The sequence below is a fragment of the Trematosphaeria pertusa genome (genome assembly GCF_010094035.1).
Source record: "Trematosphaeria pertusa strain CBS 122368 unplaced genomic scaffold BU26scaffold_5, whole genome shotgun sequence".
Taxonomy (NCBI): domain Eukaryota; kingdom Fungi; phylum Ascomycota; class Dothideomycetes; order Pleosporales; family Trematosphaeriaceae; genus Trematosphaeria; species Trematosphaeria pertusa.
The window spans coordinates 132,871-156,831 of NW_022987216.1; the positions used below are offsets into that span (position 1 = coordinate 132,871).

Genomic DNA, 23,961 nt, shown 5'->3' on the forward strand with positions numbered 1-23,961 from the left:
GACGGGAGATTCCCCTGTCTAACGCCCGAAGGCATTGGATGGATCGACAGTCGCCTTCCCAGACAACCAGCAACCGCGACTGCCTTCCACCGCCGACCACCGCACATGTTCGAAATTTCGTACGGCAGTCATGTCGAGACAGTGTCAAATTCTACCTTTCTACCCCTCGGACGCGGATCGGCGAGGCAGAGACGATGGAGAAATGGTTCCATGGGCTAAATACCGATCCCCCACTTCTTCATCGCCGCCCGATAAGACCAGGAACCGGATTCTTGAGCGGAAACCTGCTTTACAAAGCGATGAGGCCCTTCCCCTCCGAGAAGCTTGACTGCTTGCCACCTCCAGATGATTTCTAAGCAATCCTAGAACAGGCGGGCCTCAATGGAAGACATCATTTTCGGGGTATTTCCGTTTGAGGTGCGTTCGCGAGGCGATTACGCTGTTGATGGGCTTTCTTGCATCCATAACCTCGAATCATCGAACCAGGACCCGCACCGTCGACTGCTTGCAAAGCTCCCAATTGACTTACAAAGTTCCTAACTTTGGAAACTATCTCTTGCCCCGAGGCGCAAATAATGGGGAGCACGCTGATCGCCGTACAGACACGCCATCCGCGACGATCTTATACCCCGGCTTCTTCCTTTTTGCGCCTATTCTGCACAGCGCTGAACATGTCCCCTTGTTTCCCACCCCCGATTGTGCGCATGTCTCATTGGATGACATTGGGGTCCGGACGATCTTGCGAAGAAGTACTCCATGAGCGTCTCGTGTCTGGAAATATCTAATCCACTTAGATGCGGCTGCGAGGGATCGGATCGAGTCTGAGGGAGAGGCCTTATGCTTCAGCCCGCCACACGTGAGCTTGTCTTATCCTCCGGCCATGGCGAGAAGAAGATGCAACTCATGCCGACTTCGACGACCCACGCAGGTCCTGTGTTGCTTCCGCTGACGAGCGTGTCCAGGTACGTGGAGTCGCTGTGACGCGATCCTTCAAGCCTTACATACGGTGCGCTAGGCTGGAGGCGGCTAATACCAGCCAGAACCGCGCTGAGGCGAAACGCATGACTAACAGGGCTAGCGGTCGTGATTGGACGAGAGCTGAGGTCTAAATTCGGGTCTTCGCCGTAGCTCTTGCGCACCGCCTCTTCACACATCTCCACATCGTCTCCCAGCTATGGCACGTTGCAATGGCGCGCGTAGAGAGGGACGGTGAGACCCGCGTAACGTCCGTTATATGACGTGAACGCATTGATGAGGCTTGCTGCGCCTCCGGCGGCTGAACCCGGTAGGCTGTTCGTAACTGCACCGTTGTATCTCGGTGTATCACTGACCCTGTGGCTAGGGATTCGAGGACAGCAGGAACGCGAGCAGGTTCTGCCGACAAGGGCGTTCAGACGTTCTAGAGTGTCGGTGGGATGATCAGTCGCCGACAAGGCGACAGCCCTCAGCGCTAAGCCTAAAATGGCTATACAACGTCGAAAGACAGGGATGGCGAAGCTACTACACCTCGATAAGGTGATTATTCACCCGCCATCCACATAATTTTAGATGTTGATCTTGGCATCTGGCGACGATGCATGCGGGAATCTCCCAATCATGACTCTTCGCTTAAGAGTTAGCACGCTAGATCTTGCCCTGTCCTTTTCTCCGCATTCGCGGCAGCAGTTCCATGTCTCTCAGTCCAGCTCGAAGCTTGACGGAATTTTCAGCCTTGAGGTAACTCTGGACGTGCACGTCAGTCGCAGCTCTACGTACGAAAATTTCCTCAAGTGGCCAAGATATTCAATGGAGCGAAGACCAAAGCGGCGTATAAAGACGGCGGATCTTCCTCCGACGGGTAACCGCAGATGCGTACGGATCTATGCGAAAGTGTCAAGAAAAATGCTCCCGTCGTCTTCCTCGCCTCTTTCCAGAAAGGGTGACAAAGCCCCTCGTTCCAACTTACTAAGCCGCCAGCCCTCGCCTTTCGAAGAACCTCCAGAGTTGTCCGACGTCCCTTGCTATACTTGCCGACGTCGACATGTCAAGTGTGACCGCATACTGCCTACTTGGTATGTATGGCCTATTCGTTGCCAACTATGCAGTCACTAACATACTTCGGAGCGCCAAATGCAGAAAGAAAGGAGTGCCATGTCTGGGCTATCAAAAGCCGCTAAGGTACCGATCCCCCGTGCGAGAAGCAGAATTAGCCTCTATGCATCAATCGTTTGAGACATCATTGACCCGGTATCTGGCATGATAATTTTTGGCTCGACCAGTTTTTGGTCTGCCTAGCGCTCGTTCTCCTCAACGACGTAGAACTTTTTCTAACCCTTCTTGAAACGGGCAGGTGGGCGGACGGTGTTGCGGTTAGGGGAAAGCTCAAGGGCAAGTCCCAACCAGTCGTCGACAGTGAGTACAGCGTACCCAGAAGATTCCCCAAAAATCGACTAAGCAACGGCTAGGCAAGGTCATGAGCATCGTACGGAACAATGTGCAGCTACAAGCAAATTCTGCCATGAAGGAGGCAGCTCATTTTGGTCTTCACACAACCGATAATTGCTGCAACGAGGTGGTGGCCGATCAAAGCCAGCTATTGAAACTGATGACTTACCGTAAGTTCATCTTTTACCTCAATGAAGAAGGGGTAAAACACTCACGCCTTGGGTGGCTAGACAACTCGACGATATGTTCCGAAATGATTACCATGGGAGAATCTAATTTCATCGATCGCCGTATTGCGCCGCTGACTCAGGAGACCGCTCAGAGGCTACCAAGAAGCATCGTCAACTGTATACTCGGGATTGCCGCTGTGCATATGGCATCGAGGAATCCTGGTCATCGTGCCTTGGAGCGACTTGCGTTAGAGACTAAAGTCAACGTCTTCCAGAGTCACAATTATCTACTGCAGACACCCCAGAGTCAACTCGACCAGCAGCCGGATGTGATCATCTGTAGCGGCATCCTAATCTTCGCGATGGATGTACGTCGTCTGCATCTGCTCAATCACCGCTTGCTGACCTCTTTCTAGCTTATCGAGCACGGTATGAGCAGGTGGATGATCCATACACTCGGCTCCATGCAAGTCATGTCCTCTTTCGGTGGGATTGAGAATCTCTCCCTTTTTTATCCACATTTGCACGTACCCCTATTCCACGTGGCTCATTTCGAAACGGTACGTCTTAATAAGCCATAAATTACCTCGACAGGGCTAATAGAGAAGCAGTCATGGATTATTTTATCCCACGTTCCGCTCACAAAGACAAAACAGGCTTCGCGGAGAGCCATGGAAATGTTGTGCAACGCTTCTCTCCCCAAGCGAAAGATTTACAACCCCTGCCCGACTCAGCTGACCCTCGCTTTATGGGATATCGGAGCATGCGCGCAGAAGATGCTCAATAGCCCGCATCCAATCAGCTTTGCGGAGATGCACAACAGAGAACAGATCCTCCTTGACTTGCTTGGCTTTCAGCCAGAAGACGCCACTAAGGCCATAAAGGAGGAATATTACAAAGACAGCGCAGTGTAAGCATGCAAAGCTCCTCTTCCACACATGCGGCTAAGTCGGTACTCGCAGAACAGAGGCGAGGTTCAAGTCCTGGGATTTGATAAGCAGGGCATGGAAGGCCGCGATCACCATCCTGGCGCTTCGCTATCTGTACTTCGGACGGCCGAACTTAGCGCCACAGTCGCAAATTCGAACGTCGCCAACGCCGTCATTCGCCACTCGAGCTGGATCTTCATCAGCAGCTCAGCATGAGCTTGGCGCTTATCATCACAATATAGAAGATTTCGATTTGAGTGAGTTCGTTGACGAGTCTGCAGGCGAGGAGAATCTACCCGACTACCTTACGGCCGGATTGTACCTCAACGACCCGCTATCGCGAAGTCCGTCGCCCATGCCGTCGCCTCTTCCCTATACTGAGCCGCCCGCTTCGAACCTTTGGGACACTCGATACGAGATCCATGACGAGGCATTTACCGTTCTCTCGACGAACTTCATCGCGCTCCACGATGACCTCGATCCGGTCTGCCTCCGCTACATCCTCGTACCGCTGCTCATACTCTCGCTCGTCAGCCGCCCCAATAGCGATGAGCGAGCTCTCTGTCTGTCATACTTTGCGAAGTTCAAGGCGTTCATGGCGGGCCCTTCCGAAAGCGCTAGTGCCGGCTCGCCAGCGCCGGTGAGTCCGATTGGCGGCGAGGAGTTGGAGTTAGACATCTCTTGGGAGAAACTGGATGCATATTCCGAGATTGTTGACCGCGAGAGAAGGGAGAATTTACTCTCCACGAACGTTCCTATGGATAGATCGGCGCCGGAGTGGAACTGGTGGGACATGCTGAAGCATATCGATCTGAACTTGGCTTGTAAGTGACCATTTTCGTTCACATTATTCCGGAAGGAGATATCCCATGGCCTCTATCAGCATACTTTTCGGTCATGACGCACCGTGTTCTATGTCGCAAAGCAGAGAAGACCACGCTTAGTCCGACATCGATTTGATTTCCACCATTACGAAGCTACGACACGGTGCGGTAAATCCACCCGAACATTCGGTTTGCGGCGAAACGATCTGGAGTAAGGGGAAATGGTGACCTGGTGAGAATCAGCGATTGAAGCGATTCGTTCCTACGGAGAAGGCTTTCCCTAGCCGTTGTTGCTATAGAGGCACCGCATCCGACTCGAAAAGCGCTCCTCGCCGACTGGACGTCATTATGCGCCTTTCCCTTGTGCTCAGGCATCGGCACCAAGGGATTTCTTTGGCTGCCTCGATAACCCATTCTTCGAATCTGCTGCTAACTGACTTCAAGGGCCCCTGACGTCCGGCACGTCCCATTTCGAGCGCGGTTCCGAATTCTGGGCTTTCAAGCTCATGTCGTCCGTCGTCAACGATGATTGCTTCAACGTCTGGCTCAATGCCTCGAGTTTCTCACAGGCGTCTTCATCCTCCACATAGTTCATGGTATTTGGTTTGGAACCCGTTTGAGCGGTATTGATATCATCGGCGGTGTTGAATCGGCGTCGTATGAGAGATACACAGAGGCAACGAGAGAAGAGGTGAATTCTCAACGGTGCTGGCACCTCGGGGCGCTGAGATGAGTAAGTGTGCGATGGAATTTGGCATCTTTCGCTTTTCCTTTCCTCTCCTTCATTCTTCTCTTTCTCCTGTTTTCCCTTGTCTCCTTCAGTCGCTCCTTCCTCTGAATTCTCCGTTCTCATCCGCTTCATGTCATTCTCGTCTCTCGTTTTACCCTTTTATCCCGAGCATGCCGCTGGTGGCGGGGGCTGGCTCCTTCACCTGTCCGTCTCGTTATCCTCCGTAGTTCTCACTCAGTCATTCATTATGCCTTGCGGTCCTGCTTCGTCATTTGGGTTGCGATTCTATTTGCTATCTCAGTGCGTCTGCTCTATATGTTTTTCGCAAACCAATGGTTTACTATCCCGCGAATATGTGCTGACCAGTCATAGAGAGGCTTCCGTCCCGCCAACAAGTATATTCCGCATGCTCATACCGCATAACACGATCCAGGAGCCGCTCATTCATTTGCCACCAAAAGAGACTGCATCTCGACACCGAAAAAGCGTTCTTGAATACCCTCAGGGGGTGATTGCAAGAGCGATGTGAGCACTCTTCGTTGTTCTAAGGAGATCAGCCTCCGCTTTGACAGCTCGAAGACCGCACCATCCGCCGTTTTAGAACCTCGCACGTCCCGTGCATAGAAAAGCAGAACCCCTTTGTTGCATCCGCTGTGGATGTCCATCCAGATCCCCTTTCGGAGTCGCCGCGATGGGCTTCGCTAAAAATGTGGAGATCGAGCTAGTCGCTATTCCGGCTTGGGTGCATGGCTTGTGCATAGCTATGATGAACATGCTGCTCGAGAGGTTGGAATGGACATGGTCGGTGCACGATTGTTCGGAGCGTGCTGTGCATCGGGTACGGAATTAAGTTCCCTCACGGCTACATTGCATGTTGGAGTTGTGTTCAAGCCTGCCATATCGCACTGTGGTTACCAGGCATGCCAGTGCCGCTATACGTACGGCCTGATGGAGAGCCAGGTAGCAAAACAAGACAATCAAACCAAACCGACGCCGCCTATGGAGCGAACTCTTCTACTTCTCCTCCATGCCTCCACTTGCCGAAACCCAAAATGAGCCGCGACGACGATAAATTCAATCAGACGAACACTTACCCCCTTATGTATATACGTGAGCCCTCCCGTGTAATTCCCGACTTCAGCCCGAAGTAGAAAGCGTAGCCGTCCTTTCTGCATAACATACGGCCCTTGCGTCATCCTCCCATTTTATAAGTCTAACCGCGCCAAGGGGTGGGTGCTCACTGATATAAGGCTGAAGCTGACGCCAACGCTCCCCCACTCCCGAATCCCGAGTACCAAGGAAACACGTCCTGCATGCCATGCATGTGCGAGCGCGTCTACACCGTCTACTGTATACAGATGTTGTGCCCGACCGAATATAGAGGCCCACATGGCATGGCGCAGCTGTCACCTAAGAAGCTTGACTCGACAGTTGGCGTGAAACCGGGTGCGTGATCGAGCGAGGGTCGGTCTACTCACTACTGTACTCTCGTATGCACCTGAATATGCTTACGAAGCATCGCTGGCATTTTGCGTGGGAGCCACAGCACGCCATACGATACGAAGCTCGAAGATTGTATCGAAAAGTATGACTTGGCTTGGATTGGCTCGCAATAGCGATGGGGTTCGCGAGGCATCGTGTCAGCGCAGGCAGGCGCTTGGTCGTGAAGGAAAAGCGACTTGTCCATATGCACTATAGACGCCCAAAAAACCAGCAAGAAGTTAGAAAGAAGGAGAGTTAGCAACGTACGTCAAGAAGTAATCCCCCAACAATCGAAAGAGAGCAACACCCAGTCAAGTCCCTCGCACGACTCGAGCGAGTCATTCGGACGAAACAAACATCTCACACCCGCGCCCGCCCTGCAGCTCTGAAACACCACGTACATATACTTAGCACCTCGCACATACATAGCCCGCCTACATTAGCGTATGTGCTGCCACGTGCTGTGGTCGGGTTGCCCGGCCGGCAAGCGGGCGGACTGCTGCCTCGCTCGCTCAGTGGTGTCTGAGACATTGGCCGTCGTCCGGGTCCATGGGACGTGCATCACTGACAGGTGTCCCACGTGTGCGCGGTGCTACAAAGGTAGATGCCCTGACGATCGATTCCCTAAATGCATGGATGGATGGATGGATGGGCTCGCTGATGCACACATGGTCCGGGTCGCACGCACGCTGCTGGCGTCACGTCACCGACGGGCGGGTTTTCCACGTGCGTATGTACAACGTGCGTGGTTGATCTTCAGGACTAGGTCTAATAGATCCCTATATCAACCAGACAAAGGAGACAACAGCAAGCATTCCAGAGCGCCCTTGCTGTGCTGAAGGCCTCGCTCTAGGGGCAATTTCCCGCTGTCTGTCATTTTCCAGTGTTGTCGAGAAGGCCGCGGCGGGAGAAAGTTAGCGCGGTGGAAAGCGCGTAGGCGCTGGAGTGCGAGTGCGTGGATGTGCTTCCCTCGATATTTAGTAGTCGTTATCATTCCGTGATTTGCATTCGATATTGAGGGTATAGATCCTCGAGCTTGAAGCTTTGAGATGCCTCCTCACCGGCATCACGCGGTCGAGGCTACAGCGCGCGTTATCAATCATTACCTAGGTATGGTAGAACCGGCACGGTAAGTGAGGCCTAGAAGCCTTTCAACTCCAAATCCTCCTTCCCGGGGCCCTTGCGGGAAATTGGTGAAACGATTTTGCGGATTCTATCGGGGTCCATTCGATTGATTGACCACTACTTGACACTTTCGCAGTTAAACTTGGATTCAGAAATGAAGTATCATGAAAATTATCCATTATACACAGCATGAAAATACGGTTCTACTTTATTTACCAGTTTTGGAGAATGTCCAGGAAAATGCACTATTGGACCGACCTCCCAAAATGCATCAGCAGCGCCGATGGAACGCCGCAAGACACCCCCCTAAATATGTATACAAACGCCGGATATTAACCAAGTTGAAGTTGAAGAGTCACCGTCGTGAGAATGAGTAGTCGTCGAACTTCCGATTACCACTTTAGTCGATCGAAAAGCGGGGCCCTCTTAACGTCGCGCTTAGCGCTGCCACCAGGTAGCGCAGACGTGCAGTCTGTTAGCTCCCCTTGAACACCCATCATTGACATCTTCGTCATCGCAGGCACAAACGCGGCAGCCCATGCCGCCTTGCTCGCCGCGAAAGCCGCGAATGGGCCGGTGGTAACTAGGTTCTTCGCGAGGTTCTTGTCGGACTCCAGGGTAAAGGGTGCCTGGCCCTTGAGCGTCTCCGAGTAGAACTTGGTATCAAACTCGCCAGGAGTAGAGTCCATGGCAGCGCCGGCTTGCGATGGGTCGGTAACGAACTGCTTGGCTGTACTGTGGGCGCCAACGAGGGCAGCGAGGTCGATAGCTGAAAATCCCTTGGAGGCGAAGAGCTTGATGAGGTCGTCGGCTTTAGCATTGCCTGGAGGGAGGATACCGAGGGGAGCCGGGGTGCTAGAGTCCTTGCGGCCAACCTTAAAGGGGATGGTTGGGCCTCCTGGACATGTCTTGATGGCATGGGCTAAGAGGAGAGTCAGTTGACTGAATGTATATCTTAGGTTGGGCGAAGACACGTACCGGCTGCGAACTGGATGAGATCGGCTACACCGACATTCTTGTCCTTCGCCAGATCTGCAAGGTTGGGGCATAGAGTCCCTAGGCCTCCATTCTCTGAGTTGGAGCACTCGTCGGCGAGGATGAGGGAGCCGTCACAGGCGCCGTTGAAGCAATCATGGAAAGCGCCTCGGATGGCTGCGCGGGCAGCATCGGTGCATTGACCATCTGCGAGGAATTGCGCCGTGAGGGTAGTCGAGATGTCCTTCCAGACCGCGCAGACGTCATCCCGCGCGAATAGGGAAGAGGCAGCTTCACTGACGGAGCGCTTGATGTCCGAGGCCGCCGATGTGATATCCGAGAATTGGAAGGCCTGGGTGGTGCTGGCCGCAGCTAGGATGGCAATGAAGGAAGTCGAAATATACATTATTACGAAGATCAGATCCGATTGAATGAAAGACCAAGCAAGATCAACAGATCAAGGATGAAAACGAAAGGTGGATGTCGACTGGGTAATTTAGGCAAGAAACACAGATGCCCTTTATACATGTTGAAGGACATCTGGGCAAGGGACGAAAATAGGAAGTTATGGCGACAATCCCGCCCGTGTCCGCGGTCCGCAGTGAAGTAACCCCGGTCGACCATCGTGCTAAGAACGCCCGAGCGGTGCTGAGTTTGACCTGCAAAGCCTATGGGATGGTGCGCATATTGTCAAGGGATTGGCTCAAGGCTGTACCCAGCTCAGGGCGCCGCCAAGAAGACCGAGATCTGTTGTCATACATGCTGCGCTAGTAGGATGACAGGTAGCCATCAGCGTTGATCATAACCTAACTTCGACGGACGGGTAGGATGCAGTGCCCCAGTTGGGCAGGCTGTGTGCATGCTAAGAATATTGAATCTGCGAGGTTAACGAGCAGTCGCGGGGTGCGAACCGTCCGGCCCTTCTCGTATACCGACGCGGCGGATTGTGCGAGAGAATCCTCCATCCCACGAGGTTGAATCTGGTTGGAAAACCGGTTTTTGCCCTAGCAGAATCATTTGCGGGAGTTCCAAAGCGGTGGAAATTATCTTCGGTCCTTCCGTTTGAGTCGGAAAGGTGTTCGAAACAGTAGAAAGGAGTGTTTCCGTCCTCAAAGGTGTTCGGTGGTACCAGGTCGGGTTGAGCGTCTAAAACGACGATCTCACGGCCCCACGGGTCCTCATGATGCCGCGTGCGCTTGCGGCGCAGACAAGCTTTCAGTGTCTTGAGATGGCCAATCGAGGGGATAGCTAGCCGAGCACTTTGCATTGTTGAACCCGGGAATGGTCACGGCTTCGAGGCCACCAAGAGCCTCTCTCAACGTAAGGCTGATGCTGACTGTACCGTTTACCTCCGCAGCCTGCGAGGGGGAATTAGTTTCCGTGGCTGTCCGGTACACGTGTAGAATTGATATCGCTATGTCGAAAAGGAGATTGAGTGGCGGATAATAGCCAAGTGGGAGAAGTTCTTTGAGCTGAAAATTGTGGCACTTTGTCGGCGGTCCTGGTATTGACGAAGCGACTAGACCACGGTCGCACGAGTGGTCTTGCAGAGCGGCACTGCAAAACTTGGGTCGGCAAGAACGTGGGTCACTGTAAGAAGTTCCCAATGAGGCTACTTTTGCAACCAATGGTGGTGAGGGCATTTGAGGGAGTACTGGCATGGAAGTGGAGCGCAGCAGTGGCGTTGCTGATGGGCGCCGGAGAGTTTCGAGGGGAGCCGAATTTAGGTCACCTATAAGGTTAAGCTAGGCAGATCATCGCCCCAAGCGCCCGACACGTCGAATCGCATCCCTGCTATTATTCACGCCATCTCTTGTTGATGATGTGAGGACAGCACAGCAAAGCTCAGCGCGAGCTCGACAAGATGCTTCGCCGACCGCTTCGCTTCTCACGGAAGTCCGACATCCTCATGCGGTCAAGAAAACGGAATTGCGATCGCTGCGGCTGCTGGCGGCTCGCGTGATGGCACGACGGAGGTCTGCACAGCAATGGAGGCGTCTCTGGATCTACATCTGCTTGCGCATTGCCAATCGATGCTGCCGTACGAGTGTCACCCAAGCCTTGCTGGATTCTCGTTGCGTCTCCGGAGAATTTGCCTCTCGGCACAGGAAGAGCGCCCTGCTTCCTGGTCAGTTCATGCTGGCTCGATCTCTCAGCCTCGCCGAATCTTTTGCCTAGTAGAGAAGCTAAGCATGCGTTGAGAGGCAGTACGACTGACACAGCGTCGGTAGTAGGCACCTGAGTGGGCCCAATCTCACCCAGCTCTCCTTCCACCGCCATGGCTATGCCTAGTCTCGCAGCATCGAATGCATCTCGGGACCTTCTACTGTCTCACAAGCGCGTGGTTGTATTGCAGCCTTAGTGCTTAGGCGGGGCGCTCATGAAGCCATCGAAGGTCGTGCCAGCGGGGTAGTGGCAGCAAGATTTTCGGGGAGGCATGCAGAGCAGTGGGGTGAGAATCGAAAGCACAAGACACAATGCGTTGCATACTGGAGGTAGGGGAGACGAGGTGGCGGTGAGTTGAGATGCGACGGGATGGCGAGGCGAGGTAGGCGTCGCACCTTCCATCCGTGCGGTCCCGTGACTTCGCGATGATGTCGTGCCGTGCGGGAACACGTCGATAAGGAAGGAGCAACTGGCCGGCGGTCAACGCGAATTTCACTCACACCTCACCACCACTCAACCACCATCGTCCGCCATCGCCGCCATCGCCGCCGGATGTCATGATGGCCATGCCCCGCCCACGGAATGCTTTTCAAGTGCTTGGCTCGGGACCCAAACGAAGGGCGATGCCGAAGCGCCTAGCCAAGAAGGTTTCGCGCACGAGGAGTGAGAGCTTATCACTTAGCAAATTTTGAGCAGCCGCCTGACCCCTTTCCAGAACCCAAGAGCATAGACAAGCGGAAGATACCTCTAGGCGCGACGCCTTCCTCTGCAGTCATGCAGCGATACCTCAAAGGAATTCAACCAGGGGACAGGTGTGTAAACCACGATAGACCTATATGGGCAAGTATAGACCACAGCTCTGCAAAGCCCATCGTGGAGACCTTCAGTAGATGTGGAGGCAATGCTGAATGAACATTCAGATAGGAGTTGGCTCCCTTCTGCCCCTCTGATACACCAGACACTAGCTAATGTGTACCCCACGCTCACAGCACCCTTCCATCGGAGCTCATTCAGACCATCGCTGCCTACCTATCAATGCCGGCCCTTGGTAATCTCCGTCTCTCCTGCAAAGAGCTTGAAAGCGAGACGCTTTGGTATTTCACTCAGACATACTTTCGAGAGGTGAACTTCATGCCCTCTAAGTACGCACTGGAAGCGCTCTTTGCCATGTCGAAGTCAAGAATGGCGTATTATGTGCGAACGCTTGGCTTAGGCCCGCCTTCCAACGACCAGAGCCCGATCGTCTTCCACAACGTAAAACCGAGGTCGAAAGGAAAGAAAGAGAAGATTAGGTCCGAGATGTACGAGTACGGCGAAGTGAACCGCGAGATGCGAGCCGTAGGCGAGGATACGTTTCTGATCAGGAGTGCGCTGCAGAATCTCCGATGGATTACCAAACTCGAGTTTTTGGATCCCTTCACGTGCTACTGCGGCACTTGCCTTCCGCATCGGTCGTATGGCATGCACTACCTATACAAGACTGTTGGTTCAGGCATCGCTCGCTTCTCCTATGGCGCCGAGCTTGAAGCTAGTCAGTCTCTCGCTAAGCTCTTCCACGTCGCACTCCACGCCTGCCAAGCTGCTGACCTCCGCCTCGAATGCGTCGATGCTCATATCCGACACTTTCCTCTTCCCATATCCGACGAGATTCGCTTTACTGGATTCAGCACCTATCCTCTGCAATTTCCCAGTGTCCGTCCGCGAGAGAATCCGTCCAATTCCGCGTTTGCGGATCTCACAATCCTGAAACTCTTCATTGCTCATACCGAGACCACGCGCAATGACATCGGCTATGTACGCTTAGCCCATCGCATTGCTTCGTTCCTGGTCCGGGCACCCAAGCTTCGTACATTAGCTCTGACATTCGGCGAGGTCGATGGGAGCGCGTTCATTCTCGAAGACATTGCGGGGCAATTATCCAACCTCCGGGAGCTCGAACTAATTGGGCTTCGAATTACATGGGATAGGCTTTGCAATGCCCTTTGCTGTGTCCGGACACACCTATGCTGCCTCAAGTCCTGGGATTTCACTTTGACAGACGACAAGTGGTGCGAAATGCTGGCCTGGCTCCGCGACTCCATGCAGCGTCTGAAGGAGATGCACCTCAGACCCTCTCCGATGTATGACCGCATGGGAATCTACTACCAGGGCGACGCATTGAAGGACTTCCTGAACGAGACGATCGAGCGTTGGGAAAAGACTAAGGGAGAGCGGACCTGATGTTTCAGATCTCTTCACGGCTTCCTTCCACTCTGACAGATGCGGTCTCTCCAACATCAACTACTTCTCTCTTCTCGATGTCTTAGCATCTACACTTCTGCGGAGCCTTTTCTACCTAGATACATCCCTGCATCAGGCAGTATACTATACGATTTACGCCCTCCTATTCGACCACCTACAGCTCACAAACCCCCCTGAAATGTACCCACACATCTTTAATGTAGACCACAAAGCCAATGAATCGCTTCAATCATTTTCAACTGCAAATTGGAAACATGCTCCCACTCGCTCCTCCCACCGCCCACCTCCTCGCTCACGACAAAAAGTGAATGCCCGAAGCGAGTAGAGTAAGTAGACTGAACTGACTATCTCCAACGCAACTTAGCGACGTCAAATGTCAAATCGACACAGCAACCGATCTAATTTTTCTATGCCTCCTTCCCACTCCGGCATCCCATCCTCTCCACTTGAAAAACTCAAGGAATGAATAAATGGCAAGAGCCCTGAACCCAAATCTCATTCATTGTGCGCGCCAAGAGGAAAAAAAGGTTCGGTATTATTAATATATTCACCCTATCCCCATATCGCACCACCCCTCTTTTCACCCTCCCTCCCGTCCTATCCTAATGCCATACATGTACGCGGATATGCAGCCGAATAACTCCATGTGGTATGCTTCCAAGGCAAGACTACGCAAGACGCAAGCGGCAAGCGCAAGCATGATATACAAAACCCCCCTCCTTTCGCTCGCTCGCTGGCAGTGCTCACTGTGCATGCATGCAAGAAACGAAAGCGAAACAGAAAGCGGAGACGGAAGAAGCTCAGAAGAGGCTCACAACATGAAGATATGCTAAAGAGGCTCCCCTCCAAATGCGCTTGCTTACAGAGCGACTCAAAAAAACAAGAGAAACGAAAAAAGAAGCTGTGCGGATTGTACTGTACATACAACAACAGTACAGCGGCGGCCCCTTGCTCTCCAAACGATGCGGCATTCCAAAAGAAAAGAAAAGAAAAGAAAAGAAAGAAAGAGAAAAGGTACATCATGACTCCGGCGGCGGCGTAGGCAGTTCCCTCTCTTCCTTTCTGCTCTGGTCTGGTGACGGCGGGCTGACGATTGTGACTGGCGTTGTTACACCCGTGCTCTCCGTCCCGTCTCCGGATACCACGCTTCCTCTTCGCTCGTCCTCCTCGAGTATCGTGTCCGTCGGGCTCATCAACCCGCCATCCTCACTCCTTGCACTGCTCGCTGTGCTGGTAGCCTGCTGTCTTCTTCTGCGCCGTCTCTCGCGCTCGTCGCCCGCGTTCTCTCGTCTCCGCCGCACCGATAATGAACCGTCTTTGTTTAGGGACGATCCGCCTTGGAGACCTTCTAACATCGCCGCCGCCCGATCCGCAACATCGCCGCCCGCCGGGTCTACAGGACTAGTGACAGCACCGGCCTCGCTTTCACCGGCCTCGCTCCTCGGACTCAGCATACTTTTACCAGCCGCATTGTCGTCTCCTCCTTCACCCTCCTCATCCGCAATATTGACGCCCAGCTCGGGGATCTTCTGACCGGAGGCCACGCGGACTTGATGTCGATCTTTGAGGCGGGCGCGTCTGCGGCGGTCGCGCTGGTCTCGTGCTTCGGGCTTGGCGGCACGAAGTTTCTGGAGGAGGTCGTCCATGGCGCCGGTGCTTGCGGGGGACTTGGGTCCGTCGGAAGAGTCGGAGAGCGCGGCGGGGGAGAGGGGGTTGAGGTTGCCTGCTTTGCGGCGCATCGAAGCTTCGTTGCGGCGGTGGGTTTCTTCGAGTTGGATGTTCTTTTCTCTAGATTTCTATGCTTCCCATTAGCATCATGTTTGTGGTTTGTTGACGGGACGGAATACTCACCTTCCACTCGACGACGAAATTTGCCAGCTTAGCAAAGAAGTCCCTCCTCGCGCTGTCGTCCTGCGGATCCTCGCCATAGAACGCCATAATATCATCGTACATCTTCTGCATATCCTCCAGGAAGACTTGCAACTGCTCGGCCTTCCTTCGTGCCTCCTTCATACTCCTTTGTACGACAATCGCCACCTTATCTTCGGGATGGAACTTGCTTGGATCGGAGAGGTTACCTGAGTCGAGCGACATTTGTATATTCTTGATGTTCTCAATGTACTTTTTGGCATCGGTTTGTAGTTGTTCGACGTTGATCTTCTGCGCGGTGACGACGCCGCCGATTTCTTCGGTGAAGGTCTCCCAGCCGGGGTACTGATTGCGGACTATGCGCTCAACGAGGTCGGCGAAGGTTGATTGGTTCTTGTCGTCTTTGAGCATGCCGAGACGGGAGAGTGTTGAGAGCTTGAAGCCGTTCGCCTGCTTGTTGGCGTCGTTCATGAAGTTACCAATGTCGAGGATCAGGCCTAGGACGCTGATCAAGCTAGACGAACTTCTGAGGCTGTCTGCCACGCGAGACACTTCAAGAAGCTTGTTGGAGATCTCGTCGTACTCTGGTTCGAAAGTGCGAGTGAGCGAAAGCGCCCTCATCCTACTCTTCCAATAGTGATGCAGCTCGTACGCGGTGTACAGATAGATCTGGTCCTCTCTTGTAAGCTCATTCGGATCCTGCTCGCGCTTGCTTTCGCCCGCATTCGGTCCGGTCCAATCCTTGGAGTACGGCGCCATAAGCTTCGCAATATTGTCCGGGATATCGCAAAGATCGTTCTTCTGCAGGAACTCCATAACAACTGGATCATCCAATATCTTCTTATCACAGTGGATGATCATGCGCACGACCTCATCAGCCGAATACTGAGAGTACTTGGCCATGGAGATCTGGAAATTCTGCATGAGATCGCGGGAGATAATCTGCTTCTTCTCATCTTTCTTGGATGACTTCTTGCCGATGGCTTTGATTTCCTTTGCCAGGAAGAGCTTCTCGACTTCGTCCAGGACACCCTTTTTCGACAGCTCCCGATACTTCTCTTCCTTCTCCTCGGAGGTCAAACCGTGAGCGGCCCATACTGTGCTCTGAGGCGCATCGACCTTGTCCCAATGTAGTGCCTTGAGCTTCTTCTTCGGTCGTGGTCCGGTCATCGTGAGAGATGGTGCTACATTGAAAGCAGACTTCGGTAGAAATCCTGGACGTTTTGCGCCGGGCATTGGTGGCGGAGGAGGGGGAGGCGGTGGAGGAGGCATGCTGCCATCGACCTGGCCGGGCATAGGAGGTGGCGGAGGGATACCGGGAGCAGCAGGGAATCCGAGCTGGCCTGGAGGGGGAGGCGGTGGCGGTGGAGGTGGTCCATTAGCATTAGAGCCGGGCATAGGCGGCGGGGGAGGTATATTAGTAGGAAATCCAAGCTGACCAGGGGGGGGCGGAGGAGGTGGAGGAATAACCCCAGGGGGCTTCGGCGCAGCGGCATTGGCTTCACCAGATTCAAGGCTGGCCTGCGCAGGACCTTCATCTCCGTACTTATCGTACGGCTTGACTTTGGCGGTAATTTCATCAAGAAGGCCAGTAGCTTGCGTAGCGCTGAGCTTCGGCCTGTGCATCTGGATGAGCCTCGGCTTCTCAATGATGGCGTCGTCTTCGTCGTCTTCTCGCACTTCTGGCATGGGCTCATCGTCTGCAACGTCGCCACCAACTGGTTTTCTTCGGACTATACCGCTCTTCGCTCTTGAAGTCCCGAGATAGTTAGGATCCAATCCGGAGAAGTTCTCGGGCACTTCACCCATTGCACCATCCATCTTCTCTCTTAGCTCCCTAAGCTTCTCGCTAGGCTGCATCTGCGCAAGGTTCTTGCCCTCAAGAGTTGCCTGAGTCTTCGCTCTTTGCAGTTGAATCTCGAGCCTGTTCATCAAGCGTTCACGATCCAGAATTCCCGCCATTTGCGTAGGGTCAGTCGCGCCGAGTGCCTCCTTGCCGGTCTTCTTGGCCGCAGATGCCGCAACGTCTTGAGCATCTCTTAGCATCAAGTACAGCTCACGCGTCTCCAACTCATTCCGTTGCAGCTCTTGCGCTCGTATTCTTTGGATCTCAGCGAGTTCAGCTTTCATTTGCTCGATCTGCCTGCCGCGGACTTCGATGATGCGTTCTTGCTCTGCTAGCTGTTTCTGAAGTTTCTGTACCATGCCATCTGCACCGAGCTCAAGCTGCGCCTTCATTTCATCGCGTTCTGCAATAGCCGAGTCGGCGATTTGGCGTGCTTCAATCGCTTCGTCTCGCACTTGCCGGGCTTCGGAGTCGGTGTACAGCTTGTCGAGCAAAGACTGGACCGTAAAGTTCAAGCTCTGCTTCAGGTCCATATCCGGTAGCCGGCGGTCCATTGCTACGTAGCTGAGCATCGCATCCACGAGCTGGAACATCCTGAGCCGATCTTCCCCGTCGGTGTCCCGGATGATAAGCAGATGCTGCATTGCAGACACAAAGTAGTCCTGCGCCCGGCTTCCACCGATCTTGCTCAAGATGGCATCCGCAATCTGCGTTGGGTCATTGAGATCCTTGACTTCGCCCTCGATGCTATCCACCATTGAGCTGTTCTCTCGCTCGAGGTAGTCTTCATAGTCGATGGCCTCATTGCCCATGTATCGCTCGATCTGCTTGTCAATGACCTCGTACTGGAAGCCCTCCATCTTCTTAAAGATGCGCTTGATACCACATCCTGTGAACTGGGCTCGAATATGCATCCTCAGCTGCAGGTCCCGCTCTGGAGCATCCACAATCATGTTGATGAGGAAGAGCGTGGCGATCGCATATTCCATCAGCAGATTTTCCACACCAATGCCTCCGCTGCGGACTTCGTCTGAGGCGCCAACCATGGAACCCATCTTGCCGCGTCCATCCACGGTAACCTCAACAATGCGCATCCATGCATCGAAGCGTCCGTTCTCATTATACTGCGCCTTGAGGCTGTCGAGAGCCTGGAGGACCTTTTCGTGACCGACGCCATCTCCCCAGTGGCATAGAAAGGTCAACACATCGGAGACGAGCTTTCTTGTGTTCAGTCGTGTGGAGATCAAAGATCCAGCGAGCGCCTGAATGATTGAAGGGTGCTGTAACGCATTGTCCGCGCCATACTTGTTGTTCATCAACGCCTTTAAGCACTTGATGATTTCGTACTCGCGTTCTACGTCATTCTCCGCCTTTGCCGCAAGCGCACTTGGTGGTGGTGCTGGTCCCTGCCCTTTTCTGCGGTTGATCTTGGCCAAGACGTTTGTGAGCGCAATTTGACCCTGTGCTTCAATGAACCCTCGAACCCATGCAATCGGCTGTGTCCTCAAGCTGATCTCCAAGCTAGACATCTGCTTTATCGTAATCGAGTTGTCCATGACCTTCTTGACATACCACTCCGGCGATCCCTCCTCTTCGGCCCTTGCCAATATGTCTGGGTTCGCCCCACCCACATACGTATTCCTTTGTGTCTGCCTCTTCTTCTCGTCATGCTTGAATTCCGCTAGTTTATCCTGATACACCAGCGTCCACTTCTTGTCAATCTTGTACGCCTCCATCTGCCGCCGCGCCTGCTCCGGTAGGCTCTTCCACCCTCTCTTCACCATCAGGTTCATAAACTCCTGCTCCACAACATGATCCGGCGGTCTTTGTATGCTGAAGCCGTTCTGGCCAAACGAGGAGGTGGAGGAGAAAGCGGAGGGCTGGTTCGAATGCAGAAGGTGCCGATGCGAGTCGCGCGGGGTAGACATTGCGGTGGGAAGAAGGCTCCCCGGATCAAGCCCGATGGAGGAGAAGGTCGATTGTGACGGGTTCTGCGGGTAGAAGGCATTGGAGGCGCGTGTCTTGGAGTCATTTGAGTAGACGCTCGCCTGGTCCGAGGACGTGCGCGTGTTTGTCGAGGAATCTGTTCCGGCGTACGAAGTGAACCCATTGCTGCCCCGACCCGATCCCCATTGCTGCATCGACACGCCGCGGTCGCCCGGCTGGCTCGAGGCCATGGCTGTCCCAGTGCCGTGTGGCGGCGGGCGCGGGGGCGGCCCGGGGTTCGCATAGCCATTCTGCTGCATCTTCGAGGGGTCGAAGATGGGGTACTGGTGGAAGTCTCCTCCGCCTTTGTTTAAATGATGCGGCAGCGGTTCGCCGTGGCGTGTGCTCCGCTCGTCGCCGTGCTGCGGGGAGCGTCCTTCGGCGGTCTGTTCGTAGGGTATCGAAGAGTATACGCCCGCCTGCATAGCCAGCCCCGGCTCCAGTCCCATAGAAACGGGGCGTTCTATCGATGCGGCCGAGTTGGAGTGTCTGTGGGAGTGTCGTGATGACTGCGAGCCGGGCGCGCTGCCGGGGGGGCTCTGAGTCGAGAGGTGGGTTTCATTGCTGGGCCGGTCCTTGTGCAGGCGGCGGCCGAAGAATTTGCCTGTGGATGATTTGCGTCCATCCTGCGACGTGCTGGGAGGCATCGCTATGCGTTTCTATGCGTTGTGCCGGAGGCGTGACAGCGCGCCGTTAATAGCAGCCGCCCGGTATTGAGCGCCCTTTCTCTCGACGTGCCCCGGTGGGCGTGGAGTGCGAGTCGTGAGCCAGCCCTCCCAGAATGCTGAAACGGCGTCTGCGGGGCAGTCGAAGGCGTGCGAAGGCCGTGAATTGCGGCGGTGACGTGAAAGAGGGCGATATGCGGGTCGCTGCTGCGGTCGCGGGTTTGCCGAGTCGAGCGGCGCTGTGGCGGGCGGGCGCGCATTCACTGCTCTATTATGTGTCGGATTCAGCACCCTCGCGCAGCGGTCGGGACGATATGCAGGGCAGCGAGGGCTGAAGCAGCGCTGCACTCGTCGCGTTTCGTGGCCTGGGGACGCAGACGGGCGCTCTTGAATAATGTTTCCGCTTTGGGCGTTGAGACACGATTGAGAGTTCTCCTGAAACACGTGCATGGGGCGCATCCCGGCTCGAGTGCTGCATGGGCTTGCGCGTGAACGCCCGCCGTCTACTCCGCCATCGCAAGCTCTATCGCGAGCCCGACGGCTTTGTCTGGACCTCACCCCTCGACCATCCTGCCCCTCCGCTCTGCGAGCGCGGCAGCAGTCCGACGAGTGACGACGCCGCAGTCCCTGCAGCTGCGGCCACCACCCGCAGGAGTCGGCGCACGCAGCGCAGCCCGTCAGCCTGCCAGGAGAACCAAAAGATCAGATAGCAGGCGTCAGCTCCCCGACAGCCCTCCACCCGCAGCCATGGCTGGGTTCACGCACTTTCTCAAGGTGAGTGGTAAACCGTCTGCCACTTGCACCGCAACCTTGGGCGGCTTGGCCAAGCACAACCGTCCAGCGTCACTGCAACCAGACCAACCCAGCTGAACGGCCAGCTGAACCTCCGGCTGACTGACACCGCCCACAGACAATCTTCATACCGCTCTTCCTCGCCGCCCTCCTCTACATCGCCCTCGCGCACGTCCTCCTCCCCTTCATCCGGCGCCACCGCACCCGCTACTCGCAGTACCTCCCCATGCCCAGCACCGCTCTGACCTCCACCACCGCCTCCTGGCGCACCCGCATATCGGACGCCCTATTCAACCTCTTCGTGCCCTCGTCCTGGCGAGCCCGGACCGTCGTCGACGGCAGCGGCGCCGAGCACAACGAGGACGAGCTGTTTGACGACGAGGAGGGCGAGGGCATGATCGGCTTTGATCCGATTGATGAGCGGAGGAGGGAGGCGCTTGAACAAAGGAGGAGTATGATGGGGGAGGACGAGCGGAGGCTGAGTAGGGAGCTCGAGGAGGGGTTTAAGGATGACAGTGATGACGAGGGGGAGGATGAGAGGCGGAGGTCGCTTTCAAGGTCGAGGGGTAGAGGGCGGGTGTTCTGATACAATAGTTTGCATACGGCCGGTTTTGACGCTCGCAGGCGCTCGATATTATGCGCATTGCAGGCACCGTAGATACTTCTGGTTCGGATACCCATATTTTTTGGCGCCACTCGGCCGGGCATAGGACGAGGTCATTAGGAGCATATTGCATCGCACGGTAGAGGTGTTCAATTGGATTCATTGGTTTGCATATACAGCCGAGACGTTACCCGTTCCACCTCCCGGGAAGAAAGGAAATGAAAAGTCCATCAACCGAGCCAAGGCGCTTATTTCTTTTCACGCTGGCCGTACGCCTTGGTGGCGTAGTCGCCCTTGTGGACGATGAGGTCCTCGGGTCGGTAGTCCTCGCGGCCGGAGAAGTACGAGTCGAGGATGGCCTTGGTGCCGGCGGCGTATCGCTAGAAACCATCAACACATGCACAGGGAGAAGTGGGCGTACAGGACATACCTTCTGGGCATCGATCGAGGTACCAGACATGTGCGGGACCATGGCATTGCCTCCGCCCCATGGGTTCTTGGCAGTTCGGAGCGGGTGCTCCTTTGGCGCGGGCTGCGGGAACCAGACGTCACCGCCGTATCCGCGGAGGTGGCCGGACTTGAGCGCATCAGCGACATCCTCCTTGACCACGATAGCGCCACGGGCGGTGTTGACGAGCCAGGAGCCTGGGACAGTCAGTGGTGGACCCCAGCCTCAAAAGAAGGTCACTTACCCTTCTTCATCTTGGAGATGAGCTCCTTGTTGAACAAGCCACGGGTCTTCTCGTGCAGCGGGCAGTTGATGGTGACAACGTCGCACTGGGCCAGCATCTCCTCGAGGTTCTCAACCCGTCGGCAGCCAATCTCCTTCTCCTTCTCGGGGGACAGCGGCTGGTAGTCGAAGTAGAGCAGCTCCTTGCAGTCGAAGGGCTTCAGACGGCGCAGCACGCGCTCGCCAATGCGGCCGACAGCGACGGTACCGACGACCTTGTCCTCGAGGTCATACTCGTTCTTGGCGACGGCAGCGACGTTCCAGTCGCCGGCCTCAATCTGCTCGTGGGCGGGCACGAAGTTGCGGACGAGGGCGAGAATGGTCATGACAACGTGCTCGGCGACCGAGACGACGTTGGAGCCCGTGACTTCGGCAACGGTGACGCCGCCATTGGTCTTGTTCGCGGCGTTGAGGTCGACGTGGTCGGAGCCGATGCCAGCAGTGACGGCAAGCTTGAGCTTCTTGGCCTTCGCAAGGCGCTCTGCGGTCAGGTAGCCCGGGTGAAAGCTGCATGCATTAAATGTCAGCGCATGCTCTGCTGCTTTGGGTCACACAGTGGTGGGGTGAGCTCTCTTCCTCTCTTCCGAGTGTTGCGGGGCAGCCTTGGAAGCTTCGCAAAGTGCGGGGTAGCTCGAACGTACGGCGTTGTGATGATGACCTCCGCGTCCACGAGCTCCTTGTCGAACTTGGAGTTCTCGCCCTCCTTGTCGGACGTGGTGACGAGCGAGTGGCCCTGCTCCTCAATCCACTTCCTCAGGCCCAGCTCGTTCTCCGTCGTTCCCAGAAGCTGCGGCTCCTGCTCGGCGTGCTCCCCGCCCTATGACGTCGTCAGCCGTGTCCGCGCGCAGCAGCCGCAATTGAGGCGCAATGGGAGCGCGATTGACTTACATCGTAGAGTACAAGAAGGACTTTGCCCTGTTGCGATGCACTCGCCGTTAGCGTTCTGAAGGCACTCGGCTGACGGACGAAAGAAGCTCCCGCAGACACCCTAGGAGCAGCGCGAGCGGAAAGGATGGAGGAGGCTGGGCGGGCAAGCCGGGAAACTGAGCGGAGAAATACCATGGTTGACTGTTGAAGTGTAGAGTACAAGAGGTGCGGCTCTGATAAGGTTTATGTAGCTGCGGCGGGCAAGGTCCCCAAAAAGTACCTTGATACGTGGATCTGACGCAGCCAATGTCAGCCCTGTCTAAGCAATTCACTCGCGGGAGGGACAGGTGAAGTTATACCTCTTGCAGCACTAGGTGACGTAGGATTCGGGAATAGCTCCTCGACGCTTGTATGCACGAAAGAGGATGGTTGCTGGGAGAACCCTCAAGGGGAGGAGGGGTCTATATATACCAGACAAAGAACGGACTGCCGACCCCCGTACGCCCATCCAGCCCCCGGTACGTGCTCATTTGAAGCGTAACACAATCTTAGCTTCCCCACTCCATCGTGCAGAACCGCCTAGCAAGCGAGTGGTCAGGCGTGGTGCGGGAATCGCAGTCGTCTGTGGATTAACTCCTCATCGCAGATGGGTGCGGGGTTGTAGCGAATGGCACCGGCGCGTCCATGGACGCGCCGGCGGAGCACAGATGCCTGCTTACCGTTTAATTGAAAATGGTTCCTCCGTGTTTGCATTGGTAGTGGCTGTTCCTGAGCTGCGGGCCACCGTAGAACGTGGTTGTGGATGGGGTCGGGCTCAAATGTGTGTCCGATACCGCTCTACAATACGTAAACCCAGCTTAGACAGCTGCTAGGAGCTGCAAGTCATGCTCTCAAGTCCTAGATGGCGATGTGGCGAGTGAGCTGTAGCTCCATTCCGAGCTGGCTTCCGATATACTGATCGCCGCGGGACAACGGAGGTGCCGCCCTTGTGACGGCTTGGACAGATAGGTGCCCAGGACCCAGTAGTAATGCCTCGGACTGCTGCCTGAAAGCTCCACCTCGCGTTCAGCGTCCTGTTGTGCCCATTGACTCTGGTTGCGGGCGTGCCCGTCTGGAATTGCTTGCCATGTTGAGTCCAAAAGAGCGAACCTGTGGCGCGAGGCACAACACCTTCAACAAGGTGCTCCGCGTCGTTTGCTAGGCGCCGGCAGGAGGTGGGGCAGGGACATCCTGAGACGCATTTAGAAGGAGTGATAGCCCGCAGCCAAGTACGGGATGCGGAGTGCATGCGGTTCAGATCCGCCAGAGCAGCGGCTGCGAAATGTCTCCAGAGTTGCGCCGCTGAAACTCGGTTTTGTCGCGGCCTCTTCGCTTGAAAGCCGGGAAACGCTCGGGATAAGGGGAGATGGCTCGGCGAAATTCGGTCGGGCAGCGCTTAAGAAGACCGAGGACCCACGGCACGGTTGCGAAGAAGTTTGCCGTGAGTATCCCGTTCTAGATGTCAATTCCTGACTGAGCGAGCAGAATTGAGTCATC

The 23,961-nt window shown here is 55.2% G+C and overlaps 8 protein-coding genes across 8 annotated transcripts; 5 read left to right on the plus strand and 3 right to left on the minus strand.

Moving 5' to 3' along the window:
* The first annotated feature begins 1,137 nt into the window (after positions 1-1,137).
* Positions 1,138-2,319, plus strand: BU26DRAFT_264975 (uncharacterized protein). Its single transcript, XM_033821301.1, has 4 exons — positions 1,138-1,292; positions 1,343-1,521; positions 1,573-2,051; positions 2,104-2,319. The coding sequence occupies exons 2-4, from the start codon at positions 1,462-1,464 to the stop codon at positions 2,237-2,239; spliced, it is 675 nt and encodes a 224-aa protein (XP_033685522.1). The 5' UTR covers positions 1,138-1,292; positions 1,343-1,461; the 3' UTR covers positions 2,240-2,319.
* BU26DRAFT_264976 (uncharacterized protein) lies at positions 2,320-5,072 on the plus strand. Its single transcript, XM_033821302.1, has 7 exons — positions 2,320-2,391; positions 2,445-2,594; positions 2,655-2,962; positions 3,011-3,154; positions 3,206-3,504; positions 3,557-4,347; positions 4,792-5,072. Exons 2-7 carry the CDS (start codon positions 2,453-2,455, stop codon positions 4,935-4,937), a joined length of 1,830 nt encoding a protein of 609 aa, XP_033685523.1. The 5' UTR covers positions 2,320-2,391; positions 2,445-2,452; the 3' UTR covers positions 4,938-5,072.
* A 2,739-nt stretch (positions 5,073-7,811) lies between these two features.
* BU26DRAFT_603104 (class II peroxidase) lies at positions 7,812-9,130 on the minus strand. Its single transcript, XM_033835399.1, has 2 exons — positions 8,663-9,130; positions 7,812-8,606 (listed from the first exon to the last, which is right to left on the minus strand). The coding sequence occupies exons 1-2, from the start codon at positions 9,063-9,065 to the stop codon at positions 8,077-8,079; spliced, it is 933 nt and encodes a 310-aa protein (XP_033685524.1). The 5' UTR covers positions 9,066-9,130; the 3' UTR covers positions 7,812-8,076.
* Positions 9,131-9,897: 767 nt separating this feature from the next.
* BU26DRAFT_517355 (uncharacterized protein) lies at positions 9,898-10,144 on the plus strand. Its single transcript, XM_033828558.1, has one exon. It carries the CDS (start codon positions 9,941-9,943, stop codon positions 10,103-10,105), a length of 165 nt encoding a protein of 54 aa, XP_033685525.1. The 5' UTR covers positions 9,898-9,940; the 3' UTR covers positions 10,106-10,144.
* A 1,230-nt stretch (positions 10,145-11,374) lies between these two features.
* On the plus strand, positions 11,375-13,421 carry BU26DRAFT_265061 (uncharacterized protein). Its single transcript, XM_033821303.1, has 2 exons — positions 11,375-11,488; positions 11,541-13,421. The coding sequence occupies exon 2, from the start codon at positions 11,861-11,863 to the stop codon at positions 13,043-13,045; it is 1,185 nt and encodes a 394-aa protein (XP_033685526.1). The 5' UTR covers positions 11,375-11,488; positions 11,541-11,860; the 3' UTR covers positions 13,046-13,421.
* Positions 13,422-13,606: 185 nt separating this feature from the next.
* On the minus strand, positions 13,607-19,828 carry BU26DRAFT_453312 (uncharacterized protein). The gene is made up of 2 exons (XM_033824827.1): positions 14,918-19,828; positions 13,607-14,862 (listed from the first exon to the last, which is right to left on the minus strand). Exons 1-2 carry the CDS (start codon positions 19,412-19,414, stop codon positions 14,086-14,088), a joined length of 5,274 nt encoding a protein of 1,757 aa, XP_033685527.1. The 5' UTR covers positions 19,415-19,828; the 3' UTR covers positions 13,607-14,085.
* Positions 19,829-20,179: 351 nt separating this feature from the next.
* On the plus strand, positions 20,180-20,747 carry BU26DRAFT_390290 (uncharacterized protein; the record flags this gene model as incomplete). Its single annotated transcript, XM_033822692.1, has 2 exons — positions 20,180-20,206; positions 20,343-20,747. Coding segments are annotated over 2 exons (432 nt in total), but the record flags the coding sequence as incomplete, so codon positions are not given.
* Positions 20,748-21,076: 329 nt separating this feature from the next.
* On the minus strand, positions 21,077-22,620 carry BU26DRAFT_423957 (uncharacterized protein; the record flags this gene model as incomplete). The annotated part of the gene is made up of 5 exons (XM_033823539.1): positions 21,077-21,208; positions 21,259-21,473; positions 21,521-22,065; positions 22,200-22,375; positions 22,447-22,620. 5 exons carry the CDS (start codon positions 22,618-22,620, stop codon positions 21,077-21,079), a joined length of 1,242 nt encoding a protein of 413 aa, XP_033685529.1.
* Positions 22,621-23,961: the final 1,341 nt, after the last annotated feature.

Coding starts and splice junctions, on each gene's coding strand:
- BU26DRAFT_264975 (XM_033821301.1), top strand. CDS start 1,462: ATGGCTATACAACGTCGAAAGACAGGGATGGCGAAGCTACTACACCTC. Junction 1,522..1,572: donor TACACCTCGATAAGGTGATT/ATTCACCCGCCA, acceptor GCATCTGGCGAC/GATGCATGCGGGAATCTCCC. Junction 2,052..2,103: donor GACCGCATACTGCCTACTTG/GTATGTATGGCC, acceptor CATACTTCGGAG/CGCCAAATGCAGAAAGAAAG.
- BU26DRAFT_264976 (XM_033821302.1), top strand. CDS start 2,453: ATGAGCATCGTACGGAACAATGTGCAGCTACAAGCAAATTCTGCCATG. Junction 2,595..2,654: donor ATTGAAACTGATGACTTACC/GTAAGTTCATCT, acceptor TTGGGTGGCTAG/ACAACTCGACGATATGTTCC. Junction 3,155..3,205: donor ACGTGGCTCATTTCGAAACG/GTACGTCTTAAT, acceptor ATAGAGAAGCAG/TCATGGATTATTTTATCCCA.
- BU26DRAFT_603104 (XM_033835399.1), bottom strand. CDS start 9,065: ATGTATATTTCGACTTCCTTCATTGCCATCCTAGCTGCGGCCAGCACC. Junction 8,607..8,662: donor TCTCATCCAGTTCGCAGCCG/GTACGTGTCTTC, acceptor CTCTCCTCTTAG/CCCATGCCATCAAGACATGT.
- BU26DRAFT_517355 (XM_033828558.1), top strand. CDS start 9,941: ATGGTCACGGCTTCGAGGCCACCAAGAGCCTCTCTCAACGTAAGGCTG.
- BU26DRAFT_265061 (XM_033821303.1), top strand. CDS start 11,861: ATGCCGGCCCTTGGTAATCTCCGTCTCTCCTGCAAAGAGCTTGAAAGC.
- BU26DRAFT_453312 (XM_033824827.1), bottom strand. CDS start 19,414: ATGCCTCCCAGCACGTCGCAGGATGGACGCAAATCATCCACAGGCAAA. Junction 14,863..14,917: donor ATTTCGTCGTCGAGTGGAAG/GTGAGTATTCCG, acceptor TGGGAAGCATAG/AAATCTAGAGAAAAGAACAT.